Source organism: Anopheles nili, chromosome 3 (genome assembly GCF_943737925.1).
Source record: "Anopheles nili chromosome 3, idAnoNiliSN_F5_01, whole genome shotgun sequence".
Taxonomy (NCBI): domain Eukaryota; kingdom Metazoa; phylum Arthropoda; class Insecta; order Diptera; family Culicidae; genus Anopheles; species Anopheles nili.
Window position 1 is genome coordinate 40,720,870 of NC_071292.1, and position 22,529 is coordinate 40,743,398.

At 39.8% G+C, this 22,529-nt stretch overlaps 1 protein-coding gene across 1 annotated transcript; it reads right to left on the minus strand.

Annotated features, from left to right (window-relative positions):
• Positions 1-2,860: 2,860 nt before the first annotated feature.
• LOC128724324 (ornithine decarboxylase-like) lies at positions 2,861-4,256 on the minus strand. The gene is made up of 2 exons (XM_053818052.1): positions 3,817-4,256; positions 2,861-3,746 (listed from the first exon to the last, which is right to left on the minus strand). The coding sequence occupies exons 1-2, from the start codon at positions 4,254-4,256 to the stop codon at positions 2,861-2,863; spliced, it is 1,326 nt and encodes a 441-aa protein (XP_053674027.1).
• Between the last annotated feature and the right edge of the window lie 18,273 nt (positions 4,257-22,529).

Sequence of the window (22,529 nt, forward strand, 5' to 3'; positions counted from 1 at the left end):
AAAGGACAATATTCTCATGCCGTATGAAAAGAGAACAATTCCAAAGGCCTTCGACAAACAGGTTACACCTCTTCCACCGAACATCAACTGGCTCAACCTTACTTATGAATGTCAGCTGTTGGACTGTAGCGACCAATGCTTAAAAGTTACCCCCGTTTATGCAGCACATGGTCTGGGATACAAAACCATGTGCTAGAGCACCCATTCCGCTGCTAAGCCGTTACTATTTTCCTCATTTCACATTCTAAAATCTACCAGCATGATACCTCTACCGCTTGCTGGTCGGTGCGGGTTGAGTGTTTTGCCCTCTGCCAAAGAAAACTGCACAAACTCTTCAGTGCCATTGTGTCACCGTAAACCCTTGATAAGAACCCTAAATATTGACGTTTGCCGATGCTTTGCAACCTTTCAATAGTGCAACAAGCTGAAAACAAACGGTTTGCCATACAGCCGTATCATAACGCGTTGATCAAATCATTCACACTTCAAACAGAAAAATTGAGGATCGAGTAGGATTCGATGCCAAGTCAAAAACCAGCTAGCTTGGATGAAAAAAAAATACAACGTTTTCAGCAAGACTTCCACGATTTGACAGCAGGTGCAGTCCTTTTAAGATATCAGATGTGCATGTTGTGTGGGTTTCGTAAGTTCGTCTTTATTTCCGCCTTCCACCTTCTTTAGGTTCACATCCTGATCAACCGACAACAAACGGTTATAGTTCGTGGGACAAAGGCGAACGTAAGAGTGAAGCACAGATGAAGGACATACTCAATGGTTCGTTGGCTCGTTTTGAACTCTATCTTGATGAGCTTTTCACGAGGTCGTCTATCCACCACCTGCATCACGGATTTCCGTGTCGTCCGACCCAGCCGTTGCATGTTTGGTTTGTGATATTTTGTTTACAGAATTACGCCACAGCGCATGCACCATTCGCGACAACGCTCGATATTTCATCGCTGGCAGCAACATCACAGCAGCTGGACGAGGCTCGTAATAGACCTACGTCGAACCTTGAAACGAGCGCGTAATTGATTATTTATTGACAGATCGTAAAAGTCATCCACTTTAAGGAGGGCGCAGTCCATTTAAAAAGGCGAACAAGTGTTTATTGTAGACAATTTCTTCAGGGTTCCGCTTTTCTTAAAAAAACATTCTGTAACATTTGCGCTAGCTCACTCGTGGTCGTAGGAAAATACTGACCAACTGTTACGTTGGCAGCCTGAATTATTCATTTTGGGACATTTTTTTCTGTTCTCTTTTGTTTTATTTTTAGAGCTAGCTGTTTGAAACGATTGTAACAAAACTCGTTTTTATTGCATACGACATTTTGTCCTTTTGCATAAGCATTTGACTGTTTTGTATGTGCCTAGCATATCTATTTGAGCATATTTTTCATAAAAAAACATCATACATTCACACAATTACACATCCATCTTGCACTTCCAGGTAAATAAAAATATTGATTCAAATTGCACAGGACTGTATGGTTTTTTATTTACTTGAAAAGGAAATATTAACAGCAATTCCAGCACGTGAGCATAGTTATTTGCTTAAACTTTTATATCATTGCACAACCTTTGTGATGGTAGAATTATATTAGCAACGAGCGGATCGATCTTCAAGCGGTTTACGAATATTCGAGGTTCACTCTATGCTAACGTGTAATGACGAATATGACTGATACAGTGCACCTTAGATAAATTTTTAAACATGAACTGATATACTGATGCATTGTGATCGTTAGTCGATGAGTATTTTTTGCTTAGAACACTCGTTTTCTAGAAGCCCAACTGGTTTACTCATGGATTCCAGATAAAAAATAATCCCGTTTCCCGCTGAGTAAACGAATTATCCCAAGTGCGTGTTTCGTTAGGTTAAGTTGCTTTCAATTGACCATGTTATTTAGCTTTAGTGTAGCAAGAATGTCTGATTCTGAACAATGCAGTGCTAGAATATGATATAGATTAATAAAAACGCTTACGAAAATGAAAGTACTTAAGAACAGTACTCCACAAGACACAAAGCGTGCGTGATGTGTACATCATCTGCTCCCATCTGTGACCGCTTTGGTATAACGATTAAACTGGCAAAGAGCAATACCGAATGCTTTCACTGAACCGATCGCCGCTACACCTGGGTGCTCCTGCATATGGAAACGGTACAGAGATCTTATCGCGTATTATACGCGTGGTCTACCTCTACCCGCACCAGCGAACCAGGAGCACTGTCGCGCCGATGGAACAAGCGCATATGGTGCACAGTGAGAATAAGGGACATTACCATGCGGTTACCTATCGGTACCCGTGGCTTACCGCAAAGCCCCTGTACCATTAAAGCCAAGATCAACCGTAGAAATACGAAACAATTCTACCGCGTGCGTTTAAGCCGGTAAAAAGGAACGAAAGGAATAGGCACATTTTGTGCTTAACCCTCGTGAGCGTGCCTTGTTTCTATTCCTTCCCACGTTTCGTAGGTCAGTCCATGGTAGAGTCCAGATGCCTCCTGTGGGGTGGGGAGTATAAATTTAAATAATAAAGCATATTACTGAAATTCGTGACATTATCAGGCGGTTGCGATCGGTAAACATCAGCAGCAGTTCAATTTCATAAAGGTCACCCTTTTGCACGAGTAGTAGAAGGCTTTTTAAAATGACGTCATTAAAAAAACACTCTCGCAGGACGTCACAGCAGGGTGAAGGATGATTTTTGTTTAAGTCTGAATGTACGTGTCTGTGTTTGAGCTTTATTTAAACAATATAAAAAAGTAAGAAGTGTATTGTAATTTTTTTAATAATTTCGTGTTACGTTGTGTAAAACTGTAGTTCGTTGTACACTATACGGTTCTCTTAAACACTTGTGGTTTATTTCGTGTGGAACGAAATGACTTCGGGGACTTTAGCGAATATTCTCAAATACTCGGAGTTTAGCAGAATTTTTTGAACCTGCTTGGTGTCCTCTTTGACTGCGTCAATTTGTTGAAACAACTCAGACACACTCTGCCGCATATATGGCACAACTTTTGGTAGATGGAATCCATTAAAGCGACATGAATTCACACTCGAGTACGCACCTTCTGTATCGAACACCAGTGAGTCGCCAATATCTAGCTCAGGTAGCTGTAAACCGACCGCGAAGTAATCGTTACCATCGCAAGTGGGTCCGAAAAGGGTAGAATCCCGTTCAGGCCCACAGCGGTCGGGAGATTTCCATACCACAATCTTGAGAGCCATTCCCCGATACTTGGCACTGTAAAACGTGCCGTAAATACCGTCGTTCAAGTAGTACGCCACACTGCGAATTGCCGTACCCTCGCGGATATATCGCTTTCCCTGAACCGAGGCGATATTCGTCACTGCAGCAGCACACAGGTAACGTCCTGGCTCGGCAAATACCTCCATAGAGCTGTCCGGGAAAAACTCCTCCAGGCCCCTATTGATCATCTCGGCATACCGAGCGATCGAATCATTTCTATCACCAACGAATCCTCCGCCAATATCCAGTACACGAAACTTGAACCCAATAGACGCCGCATAGTCACTGATTGCACGTCCAGCACGGATGGCCTCGTAAAATACGTTAGCGTCGTAACTCATGGAACCAACGTTAAAACAACATCCTACCACGTTCAATTTCAATTCTCGCGCTCGATTTAGCAGCTGCTGAGCTTCCTCCCCTGGGTTACAGCCAAATTTAGCGCCTAGGTTTATCTTACTGTTACTTGAATCATATCGATATCGCAGAAGCAACCTATTGGACATAATGGTGTTGCTTGTATCATTATGAGATAAGGCCATCGAATTTACAAGCGTTTACTTACTCAGCCTTTGGATGATATTTAGCGATCTTCTCAAGCTCGAATTCATTATCAAAAACGGTTCGTATATGTCTCTCGTTAGCGAAGTGTAGTGACGCAACACTCTTCGATGGTTGAGCAAAAATTATACGCTCCGGTGGAACACCCAACGCAAGGACTCGCTCCAACTCAGGCTGAGAAGCGCAATCGAAGCCCCCACCGAGCAACGCGATCGTATGAACGATCGCGTCCGCATCGTTGCTTTTGATAGCGTAGTATTGCTTCACTTTAGGCATTTGACGCATCCATTCCGCGTATCTAGATACCACACAGTCCAGCTCTAGCACGTGAATCGGTGTATCCTGTGGCCCACTAGCAACAAGACGATCAATCAATTCGCGCAAAGTCGTTCCGTCATCGATCTGTTCTACTCGCGAAAGCAGAAAATTAGCAAGATCCACCATAGTTACTGAGCTCGTTGTAGTTTTGAACTGAACCGAATTGACTACTCAACGCTTTCTGCCGATCGATTGCCTTATCTGAGACAGAAGAGTTGTCTTTTATGCTAACCCCCAATACAATGCATTGCTGATGTCTGATACGAATTACTGATAAGCAACACAATCATTTAAAATTTCTCAAAACACAAGTCTATAAACGACACGAACTCACATACTCTTACTGCGAAAATCTCTTATCATGCATGCAATTTCATGTTCTCCGGCCTTGGTTTTCCAATGCCAGAAGGCATCACGTCGCGGGATCGCACCGAAACCAAAACCCCTACTGATTGAACGATTACCAGCGCAACCGGAATCTCGATGTGGAACCGAAACTTCACCAATGCATTACACGCCTCCTATCCACGGGGGTTCGCATCTTTATTGTCGACGAGAAGGAACCACTAGTTTCTTCAAATTACGTTGCTTTCGTTAACACCGCCAGAGGGAAGGAGAAGCAGCGAGTTGCACATAATTTTAATAAACACAATACACAGACTTTTGAGTTCAAAACATTGCCTGAGCCCTTTCCATCATGCAAATGCAGCGAAGCGTTAGGTATGGGTGAGCAAAGGCAAACCCTTGGGCAGTAGAATCAGCACTCAGTAGGGCACGTACATGGCTAGCATATGAGAACATCACACGCGATAAGAACGGTGGCGAGGTGGTTTTACGCGAACTACGTCTGGGCCCATGCTTCACCCGGTTTAAAACGCCTGGTACAACCGACATTGGCTAGGACAACGAAAGCAAATGAATTTTCGTGCAAATCCGGTTCAACCACTACACAACGTGGTCGTCGTGTTCTTGCACACAGCACCACTTTCCAGCTTAAATAGCTTGCCGTCTCGCTGGCAAACGCAATTGCTCGTGTAAAGAGATATGTTCCTGCATGCTCGTTGAGGCCTCTTTTGCGCGCGAAAAACTCAGCTGTTCGAGAAAAAGGGGTTACCTTTGTTAGGTCTTCCCTTGTCCTTGGAACATGGCTCGGTGGGTTTAGGAACTGTCGTACCATTTCTTGCGTTTTCCATTGCACCGGTGTCTGTAGTTTGGGTGTCGATTAACCTTGAACATTCTGCGTCTCTATTGTCAACAGCTTCCATACTTGCTGTCTCACAATCATTCACTGTGTTTCGTCTAAGCCGTTTGTTACGTGCCACGAAATGGAGTTTTTACGTCGCGATACTGAATTGTTCTTTCGGAAAGAACACATAAAAATTGTCACTACACTAAATTTTAGACACTTTCAGAGAGATGTTAGCTCAGAGATCAGCAAAATTAGCTATGTTGCTAAACACCTTCTCAAGCAGTTCGATACCAAATTAGCTTGATTTCTTTTACCCTTGCGCAAAAGCCGCCAAATTTTACAGCTGTAGCAGGAGCACGAAACAGATATACCAACATAAACCGTTTGCACGTTGCGCCTCGGGCTGAATAGAGCAAGCACGCAACTGCAAATGAAAGGATCTATGAACGAAAGCGGTTCGTGTGCGGCTTAATGTGCAGAGGTAGAAGAAATTTCAAATGAATGAAAATTGCGTTTGTTTGTGCTGTGATTTTGATCCAATTTCATCCCTTTTTTGGAACAGCACACATCCGGATCACGGTCAAAGGTTTGCCTGCAAGAGGTTTACAAGAAACGGCAATGTGCAGTTTCTTTTTGCACGTTAGGAAAGGCAAGTAGTCGAACACCTTTTACATCTTCCGAATGGATTTTGGATTCAATGATGCGTAACGTTGGAATAGACAAAAAACGACCCGACAACCCATACCCAAAATGTGCGTCTTATGAACTTTTTGCAAGTATTGTACAGTCGACAGAGGCGATATTATCTGTTTAGCAGGAGAAGTTAACCATAGAATCCTGGTATGTTGTTTGGAATAAGTAATTTAAATAATGCTTACTTATTCGTACTTGGAAGCACGTTTAATCTTTTCATACTGTTTTACCAAGTGTGCTAGTTATCGTGTCTTTACACATTACGTATTAGTTATATTCCAAAAGGCTTGGGAGGCGGATATTTTACCACTAGAGTTCTATAACACAGTTCTCAGCATATTTTTATTACTTAAATTTAGCTATTAATTTAACTCTTGGCTGTTGCGATCTTAAAAAACAACCAATGCCTTTAATTTTATTTCTTCTCCATACGCATTCACGATCATGCACATCTGCAAAGCCACTCCCCTCGTTTGTTACCTTTTGCACGTACGCTAGGAAAGTCACCTCTAACCAGCTTGCTAATAAATGAAAATTGCACAAAAAACTTGCAGACACCAACGGCTGCCTTACCACTCTTTCAGGTAGACGGGTCTTCGCATAAGCCTCTAACAATGTACACAACATTCGGTGTAACAAGATCACGGGGACAAGCCGGGGCATGGAGCAAACGAGAAAAAAGGTAAGCCTAAGGAAATAAATTGCCGAAACCCAACATCATAAGGCGAATGGAGGAGAAATGTAAGGAAAAAGAAGGAAAACTGTAACACGGAAGTGATCTGCTTTTCCCACAGATTATACACGTTTGTATTGACAAACGCACGTTGTTTCACGCCCGTGCTTTCACCCGAAGGGAAGTGCCCGACAAATCAAGGGACCTTACAATGCATCTGCAGATCCCTACTGGCCCTCGCTGAATGTGCTCTAATTTGGCATCAAAAGAGATATTACGCCTAACAAAGAATTGGCGGCAATGCTTCATTATCCAAAGCTCTTCCCAACTTATAGATTGTGCAAGGAAGTGCAAACCTGCGTTCAGGATAACGGTTTTGGAAAATTGCATTAACTGGCAGTGAAGTTATTGCATTGCGCATCATTCATACAGTAATATCGTTTGTGCACCAACGACACCGCCATATAATCGCTGCATACGGCGGTCGGGTCGTGGCTAAGTCCTAGCACAAGGAAAATATCTCAACGTCTAAAAGCCTCATGCCGTTTGCTGGGAAATAATCTGAACTCTTTGTCGTGTAAACTGGTCAATACCAGTCTTATTACGAAACTTGTTTTTTTTCCTGCATTACCATTTTTAAAGAAATTCATCCAGATTGTATCGCACTGCAAATTCTATCAACTATAGAACTACTCTGCAGAAATACGCCAATTTGAAGTCCAATCCGGTATTCGGCGCCGCTATCTTGCGCGGATTCGCTTGACGGTTGAGAACAGACAAGAAATACAAAACAGAACTGGTCTCATTTGTTTTGGGCAACATACGCATTTGCATGTTTTCGCAGCCAAGAAAAAGGATATCCGGCAACCCTTCGCGAAGAACGGGATTTGCTAGTATGAATGCCCCCCAAAGAATAGCGAGCCCTTAGGTTGACCGCGTGAAGCTTTTTGCAAGCATGACGCGTCCTGAAAAACTGGCTCCAACCGGTTTCGCGTCATCTTTGCCAGAGGAATACGGAAGAAATTAGCGATTGCTGCCCGTACTGATTGTGCGATGCACAAATTGCAATCTAGCAGAACTTGCAACTCTCATTTGAAGCATATTATTCATCCATTTGATCTTCACATATTGGAGTAATATGGACGCACCATTTTCCCAGGATAATCACTAACTCGTTTGTCGTAGGGTCGTAGTCTGTAACATTTATCTGAATAAGTCAGCAGCAATCATACTCAACAGCTGCGTCGCGATACTGTGTAACATACGTGCTTCGTATCAAGCATAAGTGCTGTATACATATATATATATGCTGTATATATAAATTGATAATTTTAACATATTGCGCAGCCACCAAACGATTAAAACAAAGAATTCTTCATCTGCATGCATTTGAGGAATCATATAGAGTAATGGCGTAAATAGGCTCCTTCTTATTGAGACAATAACAGTAACAATGAAAAAATACATGTAGTCTTGAAAGAAAAAATCATGTCCATATCCGGGATACCTAGTTTCTTTATTATCTATGATGCATCCTTAAAGGCGTAAACCGATCTAAGCCGATTAGAACCCACCAGGTAAATGACGAAAATTTATTTTATTCCCACTAATTTGCGATGCAAATGTATTCCATTTACCTCCCGCTGGTCCGTGTGGATCAGCAGTCTCACAAAGATTTCTTTTGGGTTTATCGGAAGGCTAAGTAAAAAAAGAAGTGCAGCGCAAGCAAAAAATCACCCCCCTCAAAATGGTGCTATGGCTTTCACTTCGCTAGAAAAAAAACTTGCTACATTTTCACTTTGTGACGTTCGCTTATATATTACCGGTAACGCTTCTAAACTCACGGTGACGAACATATCAGACCCATGACATATCATTGCATTCACCCTGAGGCACATCCATATGCTATAACATTCTTACTATTGTAAATCATCAACTCCTGACAAGACAAGACAAGATCGAAAGTAAACGAAAAAAAAAGTACCCATTTGGTTGGGAAATTTTACCCATCCCTTGTGCTTTAGCTTTCTCCTCATGATGTTTAAAGATTGTATATAAAAAACCGAAACAAATGTAAAAACATCTCACATTAAAATATTCCGTTTTTTGTTACGTCAATCATCTGGTACAATCCTTTTAGTTTTAAATTACGCAGTGGTATATTTTTTCTTTGAATAAAAACTACAAAAAAATGTTAAGCAAAAAATTATACCCCACCGTAAAATCCACGGTAGAAATTGATCTTGTCCGTAGCCAATTCACTAAAAATATTATCTTTTTTTTACACCACAACCGACCTGTTTTGAAACGATACTATAAAGTCATCTTAGTAGAGTCGTCTTAGTAAAATAAGTCAACTAACATAATCCTAGTAGTTATCCTAGCTAACCACGCTCACCACTCTTAACCTGGATCTTTTCGTTTATGAGCTATTTTGACAAAAGCGACGTGCCATCGTTTTTTCACATCTGATCATATCAATTTTTAGATCCTGAATCTAGAGCACCGTAGGAGTCAATTATCCACATCATAATGTTGACTCAATTGAGAAATACCGTTTTTTTTTATCCTTTGCATATATGATCGATTCTACTATATTTCGTGCTAGAAGCGCGCGAAGAAATCCACCCAACCCATAACTGGAAAAAGTGAAGTGACTTAGAAGTCTGCGCCAACTCTTCTTCCCGTGACGTTTGTTTGACATGTAACCCTACACGAAAGTTGGCGCCGAACGTAAAACGATATCATGTGTACGGTATGGATTCGAGGGAAATTTGATGAAACTGACATTTCTTCCGCTCTTTTTGGTCAACGTTGGCCGAATGCATACCCTTCCAACATTGATTATGCTATAGCCGTGAGATGGTTCCTGTACGGTATCCCTTTTCTTGCATTTCTATTTTCGTATCGCTTCTTGCGAAGAAGCTAAGCTGTCCGGAGAAGCGTCTTTCTCCCGGCTCTCTGTTGCAGAGTCAGGCGAAGAAAAAGGGTCCCGGGACGGTTGATTATGATAAAGGGCTACCCCTTATAAAGGGCCCAGCCTATTCCTAGCTCAGACAACGCAGTTGCTTTCTTTTCGCATTTGCTTCCTTGCAGGCATTCGTGTGCAGCAATGTTATGTACTGATCGTCCTTCGATCGAATCGACACGCTGGCTACGATTACCTTTTTCCCCTCACTCAAGACATATATGCCTTGTCTTAGTTTCGTGCGTAGATCTCAAACAGTTAGTAAAAGTTCCCACGAGTTTGAATATTTCGCTGCCCTCAATGTTGCTGGGATTGGTACAAGCCTGAGTGTACCATTATTGTCACTGATTGCTCGGAAAGTTACGGCATGTTGTATGAAACATTCTATTAAAATATGTTATCATTTTTGGCCAGTCATTGATGCAATACTAGTGATAGGTTTTTTATTTTACTCATAATAAAATTTTTCGATTATCAACTATGATAAAGGTTGAAAAATTTTCTTATCTGAACAAATGTCCCTTGCGGTCGACTCTTAAATGTATTTGAGCTAACTTATTATAGTAAGCTGACAAGGAGACTTATTATAATTATAGTAACAGTAGCCGTCCAGTCTAATAGCATAAATTGTTTGCACCATATGTGGGACACAATTGATTGATGTAGTCCTAAGCGTGTGTAAAATATCCAACTATCACGATAAATCTAAAACCATAAAGTGAATCGTATATTTGCTCAATATTTATGACTAATAATGGATCGCTGTTGAAGATATTTCATTATTTCATTCAACTTATCCTAGTTTCTAGTATGTCACCTTGTACACCTGTAAATAAACACACCATTATTACACCTTGCCCAACATTATATACGCCATTCTAACCCCTGTCGCTGACCCTGTTTTGAAGGCCCAGTGCGCTAGTTACACCGCGCACTTCGCGGTCACTGTAACCCAACCCAACCAACAGTGTAATCCGCTTAATGGGCAATCGCGGAATTCACACTTTCATGCTCGCGACAATGATTGTTTAGCGGGATTGCTATATCCTTCTTTTGTATCTTTTTCTTTTCTTCGCGTCCACTCGACCATACACCTCGCGAGAAAGGCTTTCTATGGACCCGGCTATTATAATTTGAAACAAGAATGAACTCAAGTGTCCCGCGGTAAAGCAGGGCAAACGACCCATGACTCGCGGGAAAAACGCACGTGAGATGCGATGGGTGAACCGGAATCTTTCCGGAAGGTTATATTTGGTACGTCCTCCTTGATTGTCGCTTTTCCCATGAGAGTTACATTCCGGGCTCTAATCCGGACCTAATATTGAACGCCTGATCATGGCCCGAATTTGGTAGAGTGTTTGCTTAGTTTAGTTATGCAGCTATACTGAGCACACACGAATACCCTAGCAATATCGTGAAACGAAAGATTCAGTGTTTTGCGGCACGTAGGGTCACCAATGGCCATGGATAGGAACTAGCCCTATATGAGCGTTATGCAGGTCTTCCGTCCTATTCAGGGATGCTTGCTTTTACTGGCCCGTATGTATATACACGGGCCATACTTACTGGTACATTGCATGGGGTCTTTTAAGTTAACCTGAATTCGTCACATTACCTACAACGCTAGAGAGGAATGTCCTGCTCGCATCCCGGTACCAAAAAGGGCTGACCGAACATTATAGAATAGGTTAGCCGTTAATCACTTATAAGCACAGATTTGGGTTAAGGATCGAAATTTAAGAGGATTGTTGTTCGTACTACCTAGCATCGTACCGGCATGTGAACCATCAATTCTATCAGGCTCAACTCCGTTTGCGCGAAGCGCACGCTTTCGAGTTTACTTATCAGAAGCTTTCGAGCACTGCTAAACGCTTTTTTTTTGCATACCTGCGATACCATTCCAGCAAAACCATTCTTATGTGGCTGTAGAATCTTCCGAAGCGATCTACAGCATTCAAAAACAAAAGAAATGAGAAAAACAAAGGCAATGGGAGAACTGCCACGCGTGCCACGCGTTATCTTTGAAGAACTGCTAAGCTTCCGAATACGGTTTTTTTGTCAAAAGATCTGGGGCATCGGATAAGCACATCGCTTACATTTTCAACGTACACCTTTATCTCGAATATATTATGACAAACTGAAGCTGTTATTCTGAGATGGGATGTACAGAGGATACCCCTGCTAAAAACGGACCACCTGAGACATGGCTATGTCGAAGCGGCATAATAAAAGATATGCAATGTCACAAGATGCAGCGATGTACGGTTCTCGTCCTGCTTCGCACAGCCGCTTCTAGGCAACTAAATCCTAAGCCATTCGTCCCTCAAAGATGGCCATCCCTCATCTAGAAGAAGGATCAATTCGAGTTGGCCTAGAACACTCCCTAGATGACACTAGAAGATACCGATCCAAGAGGGCTGTTTTTATTTAAATATTTTAATTTTATTTTAATTTAATCTTCCATCAGCATCCCGATCACAGCCCCAGCACGGGCACAACTGCATTCACGCACGCACTCGCACGGGTACAACTGAAGGGGTCTTCTAGATCAGATGAGGCCCGAAAGAAATCACCTAAGATGGGAGTGTTATGGATTCAAGCGTATGTTGTGGTGGCCTGTCGAAACATGAAGTGAGCTACCAACAGTACTGTGCATAAATTTGTTTTTTTTTTGCCAAGCATATAACGTAGCCATGGAAATCGTTATGCATAATTTAATAAAAATCTATTTCTCATTTGTATCTCCATTTAGTTGTCCGCTCTCCGAACATTGCAGATGTTGCTTGCTTACCTTAAAAATTTGCAGTAAAATTAACTTGGTATCAATTATGCGAGTCTCTTCGACCAATATCTAGTTTTATCAAGCAATTTGATCTGGCTTAATCATTGACTAATAATACATCAGTGACCGCGGTCCTTGTTAGACTTTTTCCAAGCCCCTGTATTTAAAACCAAACTTTTCTGCGGTTTGCTCCGCAACAGTGTTGATGATAAAAATCTTAATGATTAACTCTTTAATGTCACTTTAATCCAGCCTATATGAGGCTTTGCAATCCTTACGAAAGTCAAAGTAGGGTGCCACATTTCGTTCTCACTGTGTCATTTGCGTTATTTTTGTCCTGCCACGCCCCGAATGGCCACCCTAGCTCAATCAAATTCAATGTACCCAGTGCAAAAGTGTGCCATTATTTATTTATGCGCTGCTGGTGCACATTTTTTACCTCCACCTTGACAGGGCATGCAATGCTACATGGGGAATAGTATTCCAATTTCGTCTGCTCGTCAAAATGCATTTTCTTCACAGATTTTGTTTCCATGTGCCATTCAAATCAAACTGTTTTCAGGAAAATAAAATATCACTGGGCCATGACTGCAACCAGCATAAGCATATGGTTGTCGTATACATCGTGGTATGGTGTAAAATACCCGATAGTGCACATTTCTCAATCCCATGCGTGTTAAAAAAAGGGTTGTTCATTATGTTTGTGACAGCAGGGTGACTTTGACCTGTCAACGTTTCGTTTGTCAACATTTCGTTTGTCTAAAATGCTTACTAGATGTGTAACGTCTAGGAAAGGCCTCCACGCTGCACCCTCGTCAATGTAGAATGAAGAATCCTAACTAACACCCTTTTTTGGTAGCACCGGTTATAACTGAGCCAACCCAACACGCCTTCTACAGTGAATTTCAAGTTACCAATTTTTTTTCCGATATGTAGTGCAATCAATAATATACGGCGGTTGGTGGGGGAACCATTTAACACATTTACGTCGCTATTGTTTTCGCTCTGCAATTCAGTTCTGCTTTGTTGGAACATAATCCTCATTTCATTGATACATTTTCAACCGGTTTGGAAAAGTTCATTTTTCCCCCTAGCAAGAGATCAATTCGAGTTGGTAATCTGGTAGAATCTACTAAATAACTCCCTGTCCACCTACTCTTAAAATGGGTTACATTGAAGTAAAATTAAATGTTCGAATTCTCCAAACTGTTATGATATATATGTTATGAGCTACTCTTAAGCACTAGATCCACTTTGAACGCACGATTTCTGTGTAGTTTTTAAATAATGGTACCAAGAGGGAGAAAGGAAGTACTTTTGCTGTAAGTGATAATTTTGTTGTAACAATTCCTTGACAAAAAACGCTCTTGTAATATCCGAAAAATTCACCCAAAAATACAAATGTGTCCAAATTTGTCCAATGTGACTGATATTTGGTACATATGGTTGATTTTTTTTTCTTTAAATAAAGTGGTTGCGATTCAGCATTCTCTCACCGAAATATATTGCTAAAAAATTGCTACACCGAAAGCCAAATTGCTAAAAAATTGTCAAATGTACGCATATTATTCGATTTCCCTGATGTTGTGCAAATGTGCAGCATTCTACTTTGAATATCGAGGTTAATTGCAGTGTACATCCGCTTTCTTATCAATTGCAGTGTCAGTCAATCAGTCAAAAGCAATATCCGTATATTTTTATTTAGAAATGTGGAGAAAGTGTTAAGTGCATATCGTACAGTGTTAATGACTGGTAGATCAAAAAGAGGTGTACAAAGTAGATTCTATTTTGGAAACTTTTTTTTGAAGAGAAAAAAAGTAGGCTGGTTAAAGTATTAATTGAAAGAAAGAGGAATGGTCTTGAGTACTAGTAACATAGCGCAAAGCAAATCGTCTAAGTTAATCATCTATAAACTAAAAAAGATGCTAGAATGATTTTACAGAGCGGACGGAACAGACACATCAATGTTTTCGTTGCAACAATAAGGAAATTGAAGAGATATAGATCAATAATACCACAAGGTGATGGCAATTATAAAAAAGCATCAACCCCCAACGATCAAAGCAGAAAGTTTTATATAAACGAATCCGTCGATCGTCATCAACAATTTGAGCTTAATGCTTTGCGCATTTTGTGATCCACGCTACCCAATATCCAATAAACCCCGTGCATCACTATCAATCACTGTAACTGCCACATGTCATATTGCAACACGAATGCGCTTTAATATTTCAATTAATGCAATGATTAAATCGAAGCCAAAACGAAGCATAATGACACCACCCTACTAACCAATACGATGGTTCTTAGTGTGTGTTCTTTTTACTTCCTGCTTTGTCGTATTGCTCTGTTCTCTCTATCCCTCTCTCGAACTTATCCCTCGACCCTTTCATGGCACCGAAAGGCATTGTAGAATGCCTATCGTTCCCTTGATGTTTATCGTAGATTATTCAACAGCACGTTCTCAAATTCCACTCTAACGAGTTTAATCTGAAAATTTATAACTCATTAAAATGGCCCAATTGGCTGAACGGTAAAAATATCGCCCATAATACAGGATTAACCTGTGACAATTGCAAATGTGTGCACTAGTGGTTGGTAAAATTTTTCAGATTTTAGATAATGCTTCATAAATTAAAAAACACAAACAAGGCCATGCTTTTTACTGATTTTGGTATACACCGTATGGAGTTAGGGTAAACTTCGTCCGTTTTTCTTTACTTGGCTACTAAGTTCTTATCGTAAAAACTTTACGATAGTTTCCTACAGCTTTCAAATTGTAATAGTATCCATTTATAATACAAACAAACGTTCCCGATGCGCCATTATGGAGCAAATGTTTTAAACACATTCATTATCACCATAACAAGTCAGAATTTCAATAAAACCGCAAGAGAACTCTTACATAGCCTTATCATCGAATGTGAAGTCAAAAGTGCTAAAAGAAGGTCGTCACGCAAACTGTTTAACGCGGTTGAATGCATTTCACCGGGACGACTGCACCAGGTTTCACCCGTATGTGAATTTTGCTGCCTGTGCCTATAAGTCGTTCCCGCTTCCATTGAATGAGCCCCGATGATGTATTCCATTAACCGGTGCGTGGAAGGAATTTTTTTTTATTTTATAAGTATGTTTAGCGTTCACCAACCACCCCAGCAAACGAAAGGACGAGCGAACTGAAAGTCGAACAATTCTTTCAACTGGCTGCATAGCTCCAGCTGTTCTACATTCTCTTGCATGAGCCAAGCGACGACTGTGTCTGGATACCACGCTCCGAGACATTACACATGGCTGCTTCTACGCCACGTTGATGATACTCAGCAGCAGAACGTGTGTAAATTTTTTTTATCATGCCTGGCTACCGTCAAATATCGGTCGGCTACTAGTTTTCTACGAACTCATATTTTTACGGTACGGTGTACAATCAAGAGGAATTCGTGCAAAAGTCGTTACATACAGCTTCTTTATTTGATGACCAAAGAAGTACACCGGCACTTAATAAATGCACTACTATTGCACTAATTACTATTCACTAGCTCTGGTGCGTTGTGCAGTCAAACTTACCGTAGAGATGTTTGGGATTGGAGTCTTCAGGCATCAACAAAGAATAGCCGTTCAAGTCGTTTGAACCCGAAGCCGGAAATGTCCTTCCTATTGGAACTATTATTATAGTATTCTTTGGCTCCGCAACTGTTGCGTCGATGGATCAGCGGGCATTAAACACGTGAGAAACGCTTTTCACAATCTTGTATTATCCTTATGCCAACAGGCGCCAACCGTAACTTTTGCACGATGCACAACATACACATATCAGTTATCTGCCTTTGGAGCATTCTACTGTAGTGCACATGTCTTTGACAACCATAATTTAATGTAGTTTATTCAGTTAGCCCATTTATGATAGCACTGTATTATTTTTTTGCACTTTTTGTTCACGAGTTGCTTGCTTCATTCGGAGTCTATCGTTGATTTCATACCTTTAAGCAAGCCAAATGTCCTCACATAAATAACAGCTTTTGTTGAGCACGATTCGCGGTGTGACCTAGCGACACCGATACAACAACTCACAGGACTTGGAGGACACTGAAATACGTCCTACCCGTGGGACGGCCTCCAGTCGATTCTAGAGGTCCTGCGCACGGTCCGTCTCGCCGACCCTAATGCATAATGTGACCCTCGCTTCGGATCCTTTTCCACCGATCATACCCATCTCGCTTCATTCAACGGTTTTTTCTGCTTTTGCTCTGCTCCCGTACCGCGCGTAACCTGGGTTCGTTGTGTTGCTCAGAAAACCGGTACGTTCAGGAAGCGATCGCCGAAGGGTGTTCCGAGCATGAACCGTGCCATGCAGCAGAACGAGACGGTTGAGCATTTTGACGCGCAGAAACGGGCGGGCGATATCATGGAAACGAGAGGCACTACACTGAAAGTGTGGAGCCGGAAAAGCCACGGAACCTATTCCTGCGAAAGTACGGGTACGACGTTACACGGCAAGCAGAACGAACCACCCGTATAACGATGTTTCTTCTCAGGGTGGCTTTCGCAATTTTCATATTCATTGCAAACGTAAGCTGTGTATCCATAGAAATTCACGAAACTTCAACGGTGTTGGTTTCGGGTGAAAATATATTCAAACAGCCTTTGCAGGAGCAATAGCGAAAAGACAAATTTCTGGTTGGTTTTTCACTCCCTTTTCGATGCTTAAAATTGCTTCCCAAAAACCACGTGTTGTGCTCTGAAACCTCGCAAGACCTCGTGGTATGTTGCTATGCACAATATCACCACGACACCAACATACAGCTGCGGTAACGAGCATAACAAGTAGGTACGCTTGCGGTAGCTGGGAGCAAATTAATTACCGGTCCGATTTGACGTGATAGGTTCTTCGGCATAGTGGTTTGGATAAGCGCCATAATCAGCTAGTGCATTCGTTATTGCTGCAGCAATCACAAGATAACTCATGTGCCTGACTGTTTTTTAAAGCGTGTACCAAACATGTAGCTAGCTAGGAATAGTATTTCATCTTGATCCCTCGAACAAATTGTGCATCTTTAATTGGATTGATCTTCGTGTACCTTCAGAACAAACACATTCCGTGAGACGCCAACAGCTACTGTGGGAGGAATTTTAAAATTTAAGTCATTATTAGTTGGAGCAAAATATATATTGCCCGCAACTAAACGAATGCGGATGCACTCGGCTCATACGGTTGCTACGGTTGAAGGAAGTTTCTGATCAACATTTTATGCTCCTAATGCCATCCCGGGTTCATATCCGGCAGTAGCGCCACGTTTCTCAAATCTATATCCAACCCACCAACACAAAACACAACCAGTGAGACGAAAGCCTCATTAGGGAAAAGCCAATTAGAACAATTAGGTGCACCAATCCGTGACGAACGTTGGCGGTTTGAGGAGCTTTATATAGAATGTGACTCAACAATCAATCCATTAGAATGTGCGATGCTATGAAACCTTTTTTTTTTAAATTTCACCTTGTATGTGATTATCCGAGTGGAAGTATATCAATAGCTGCATGAGTAGTTACTCAATATAATAACCGCGTGGAAATTGTTGCATTGTCTTTACCCAAACCTGTATGAAATGATTGCCAATCGAAACCTGTAAAACGTTTAACGCAGCCAAGGCAACAAGAATAATTTTAACTAATCGTTATTAAAATAATTCTTTTACATACATTACAAACTACACATAGCTTCGTATAAATAAGATTTTAAAAATTTTTAACGAATCAATATGCAAAAAAAAATTTTCAAACATTTCTTATAATATGCGTTTTATAAGTTAAATCTTCTGTATTTCAGCTATTATATCACCTAAAAGTTTATTATTTTGGTAATATGAAGAAATATCGCATAAGCATTGCTAATTTTTTATCTTAGTTATTGATTATTCGATAGCCTTTTCTAAAGCCACTTTTTTTCATTAAAAGTTAGTCATTAAAAGACGTACGGTAACGGCTTTTAAAAAAACGCTCTATTTGAAAACAATAATGACAATAATTTCGTTAGTTTATTGCAAGTTTTAACCTGTAAAATATTGGTCGAATTTTGACCTTTTCGCCATTGCTTCAGTTTGAGTTCGTCGCGTCTGGAGTCTGCATCAGCGACCTTGGGTGTGCAAATTGCGGTTTCCGTTTTGATTCATGTTTTCTACGTTTTGTGCCAGAATAAAAGCCATTCCTCCAGAACCGGTCGGTTTTGACTGCTTATTCTTATTGGCTGGTTTAAAAAATCTGTATGAAATACCCTACAGTAAATCGAATACCAGACGAAGCAACGCAGACATTGGCATCTTCTGCAAATTCCTAAGCATAAAACATCAACAAAAACACAGACATCGGGAGCAAAACAGAATTCTGTGATTTTGATTGTGTTTGGGAGACGTAACACAAAAAAAAATCAAGGGAACGATGCTCTCGGTATTGCTGCAATACAGCGCCGTAACCGGTTTAGATTTGCCAAAAGTCGACATTGAATACAAAAAAAGGTTCATTTTAAAAGACGACTTAGAATTTCAAATGTTTCATTTTTTTCTCTTTCGCAAGAAATTTGAATGGAGTTTAATCAGAGATTCTAGCTGAGAATTTGGAAGTAAATATATGTGAAAACAGACTTTAAATTTTGAATATAAATTCCAACATATATATCAAGTTCATTCCTTTTGAATCGATACTCAGGCGTGCACTTCATACATTGCATTTATGTTGAGCTAATCATCAACCAATGACGTTGGTGTGTTGGTTTGTCTCGCAATGATAATATGCTTGATAATGAAACAAACAAAAATACACACATATATGAGCGTTTCATATATTTGAAAAATGTATTTTTTTTTCATAACGAAATCTTTGTACACATCTTTGTAAAGCCTCAAAAGTTGATTATCCCTGTAACGAGAATCGGACAGGTCCTGCATTTTTCATGCGTCCATAAGGATATAGTCTTCGAGTTGGGGAGGGCATCGCTAAGAACATTTCATGCTTTTCATACAAGCCTATCTTCGCTCATTTGGATATACAACTGCAGACACCGGTTCCATCGTGCCATTGATTGTTTGTTAAACCTTTCGCTACATTCCATGCATGCACTGCAAACACATTAACGCATTCGAGCTGGCCCGGGAAAAACGGACACACGTGAGCAGGTACAACATCATTAAAAAATCCATCTTCATTCGACCCGGCTTAAGCTAATGCTACCAAATCTCTTGCTGTCTTATAATCAAGATGCGTGTTATTCTTCCATCTTCGAAAGAGATGCCAACACTATCTTCCACGTGTTGGTCATCAACGCATACAAACAAATAAAAATTGTCATAGATAATCTATAAATTAATAGGAATACGGTGGTAGCAACATTACGATATTACTATAGGAAAAAAAGTATAGTCAAAATGAAAAAATGCTAGGCAATAACACGAAAAGGAATCAATAACGGATAAATGCGTCTGTCGCAATCAGAAGTGCTATACAGTGAGAGATGGTAGTTGATTAAATTAGTAATTCCCTAACTCAACATCTGCTCAATTATAACCTGAAAAATCAACTATTACAAATTAACAGAGAAATAGAATTACAAACGAAACGAAATAGAATAACAAATTATAATATCTGAAAAAGGCAAGGAAACTGTAAAGCACAAAAAAACGAAGACGATAAGAGCGAAACTTAAGGATTCCTAATTTTGAGGCAATGATGAAACATATTACTCAATTCAACAGTGACAATTCATAATGAAATTAAAAAAATATTTCGAAAATTAGAAATTAAACGACAAGAGAAAGAGAGTTGTTTCTTACTTTTACATGTTCCTTGCTTTTATTTTAATTCCTTTGTTTTCTCTTCGTCTTGGCTGCTTAGTACTCAATATAAAATAGTAGAAACCTCGCTACGATTTGCATTACATAAGCAGAACGAAAGTTGAATGAAAAAAGAATGAAAACAGCCTTTGTTTTGGAGTAATACTACGCTTGACTCTCTTCATGTAATATTGAAAACAAAATAGCTAAAAATAGATATAGATATATGATATATGATATATGATATATGATATATAGATATATAAAAACCGATTTGTAAAAATTTTGAACGTAATTTTTTAAGTAATTTATTGGAATATAGTAAATTTTTAAATTCACTGTGTAATAGGCGATAAAGCGATAGTGGACATGATGGAAAGAGAATAAAGTATGAGAGAAACGAATTTGTTGATTCATTGATATTGCATTATCGGGAAAGTTGTTAGCAATTAAAGATCAATGAAATTCAAACGATCGTATTAACAGGGTTGATTGGGTTGACATTATGTTATGTCGTAATTAACGAAGTATTATTTTATATAATAATTTTGGAATTAGTGATATCTTTCCTGCACGCATACCCTGTATGTGACCATTGTACTATTTCTCACTTCTTAGTTTCTAATTGTTCTTTGCGCATGAAAGCTATCCTAGAGGTACAAGCCCTCCGTTACTATCTGTTAAGATGTTTAAAATTTCATAACTCTAAGAAAAAAGTTTTTGGGGCATTTTTAATGCTGACCATCATGCATTTATGTTAAATTTTTGGGATAAATGGGATATATCCCTTTGCAAGAGCTTGAAACTAAAAGACTAGTTATCTGCAGACTAGTTAACTCCAACTTAAATAAAGGAGGTAGTCAGGGATAAAAATCAAATATAAAATCAGATGTAATCAAATGGAAAGAAAATACGACGCTAGAATAAAACTTCGTGCCTTAGTTATATTATATATAAAATTTGTTTATGAAAATTTTCAGAAAAATTTTCCCTACAAACTCTATCGGCAGTAATCGTACACAAGCTTATCAACATACGCTCGACAGTATAGATTGAATAGCTTTCTAAATGATCAATACCGATTAAAGTAGCGAATGAACGTGAGAACCATCTGCATCTTTATTGGTTTGTGCCATTAACCATACCGACAGCTCACACGATGAATATTATTTTGCTCTCTAATGCCCAATCCGTGTAAACCATGCGTACCGATAATACGAAACAAGCTGGCTAACACGATCTGCTTTCTCGCGGTTCCAGATCAATTTATGAGATGAGATGAGTCCCAGAATCAGAAGAAAACGCGATTAAACGCTGTACACGATGACAGGTAATCACGAAGGAGGAATAAATTATGTCTGCATGCACCCTAAAATGCCTGAGAAGCTGAGAATTAATGTTCTGAGGAGCATATTCCGTAATACGATATTATCACCGTTTTATTGCCGATTTCGGAGTAAATTACACATCGCACTCCTAGAGTTCCTTATACCGCCATAATCGTGTTGCCATGTCAATCTTCAAATCATCTTGCTATTGCCATATCGATTTCATGTCTTATGCTTTTTTTCTCTCACCATCATTGAGTGCAGTTCTTAGGGGCTCCGTGCAACATATTCAAATATACGGCAGTTTATAAATCCATGCTGAACCATTCGCAACATTTGCTGTCAACGTTAACGACAATTTATCTATCTCAAACGCTACCTGAATTGATATGAATGATGAGCCAAGCGGAGGAAAAAAGGTGCATCAATGCAAAGGTCAAAAACTTTCTTGTTTCTTGGTGAAAAGCGCACGTTGCAAAATACCCCTGATCGCTAACATGTTTCCCTTTCATTTTCTTTTCGCAAGTAACTGATTGGGTGCACTGCTCCGATTCTCAGTATGTAATGATGAAATTATCATATTTTGAATCTCATATCTCTCTTCATGTGCAAATGTCCTTGAAGATCAAATGTGATGTTATGAAAATGTAGTCAAATATTATAGTGCAATACAAACGCAATCAAAGAACAGAATTCCTTGAAAGTATATATTTTTGCCATACGTGAAAACATGTTTACGTTGTGAGAAACGAATTAAGTAGTTAAGTTTACAACAATTAATTAACTATAAAAAGTAAACTTGACGCACAATGGATTATACATCAAAGTATTTCTGATTCATAGTTGAAAGATAGAACTTTGGATTTCAATACGTATTCAAGTTGTATAAATGTATAAATTTTAAAATATGATTTGCAAGCTTTCGGCTGCAAATCTCACATGAAAA

What these genes read in the sequence shown, in the direction of transcription:
- LOC128724324 (XM_053818052.1), bottom strand. Translation starts at nt 4,256, where the DNA reads ATGGTGGATCTTGCTAATTTTCTGCTTTCGCGAGTAGAACAGATCGAT. An exon ending in AAATATCATCCAAAGGCTGA is followed by an intron (nt 3,747 to 3,816) that starts GTAAGTAAACGC and finishes TATGTCCAATAG; the next exon opens with GTTGCTTCTGCGATATCGAT.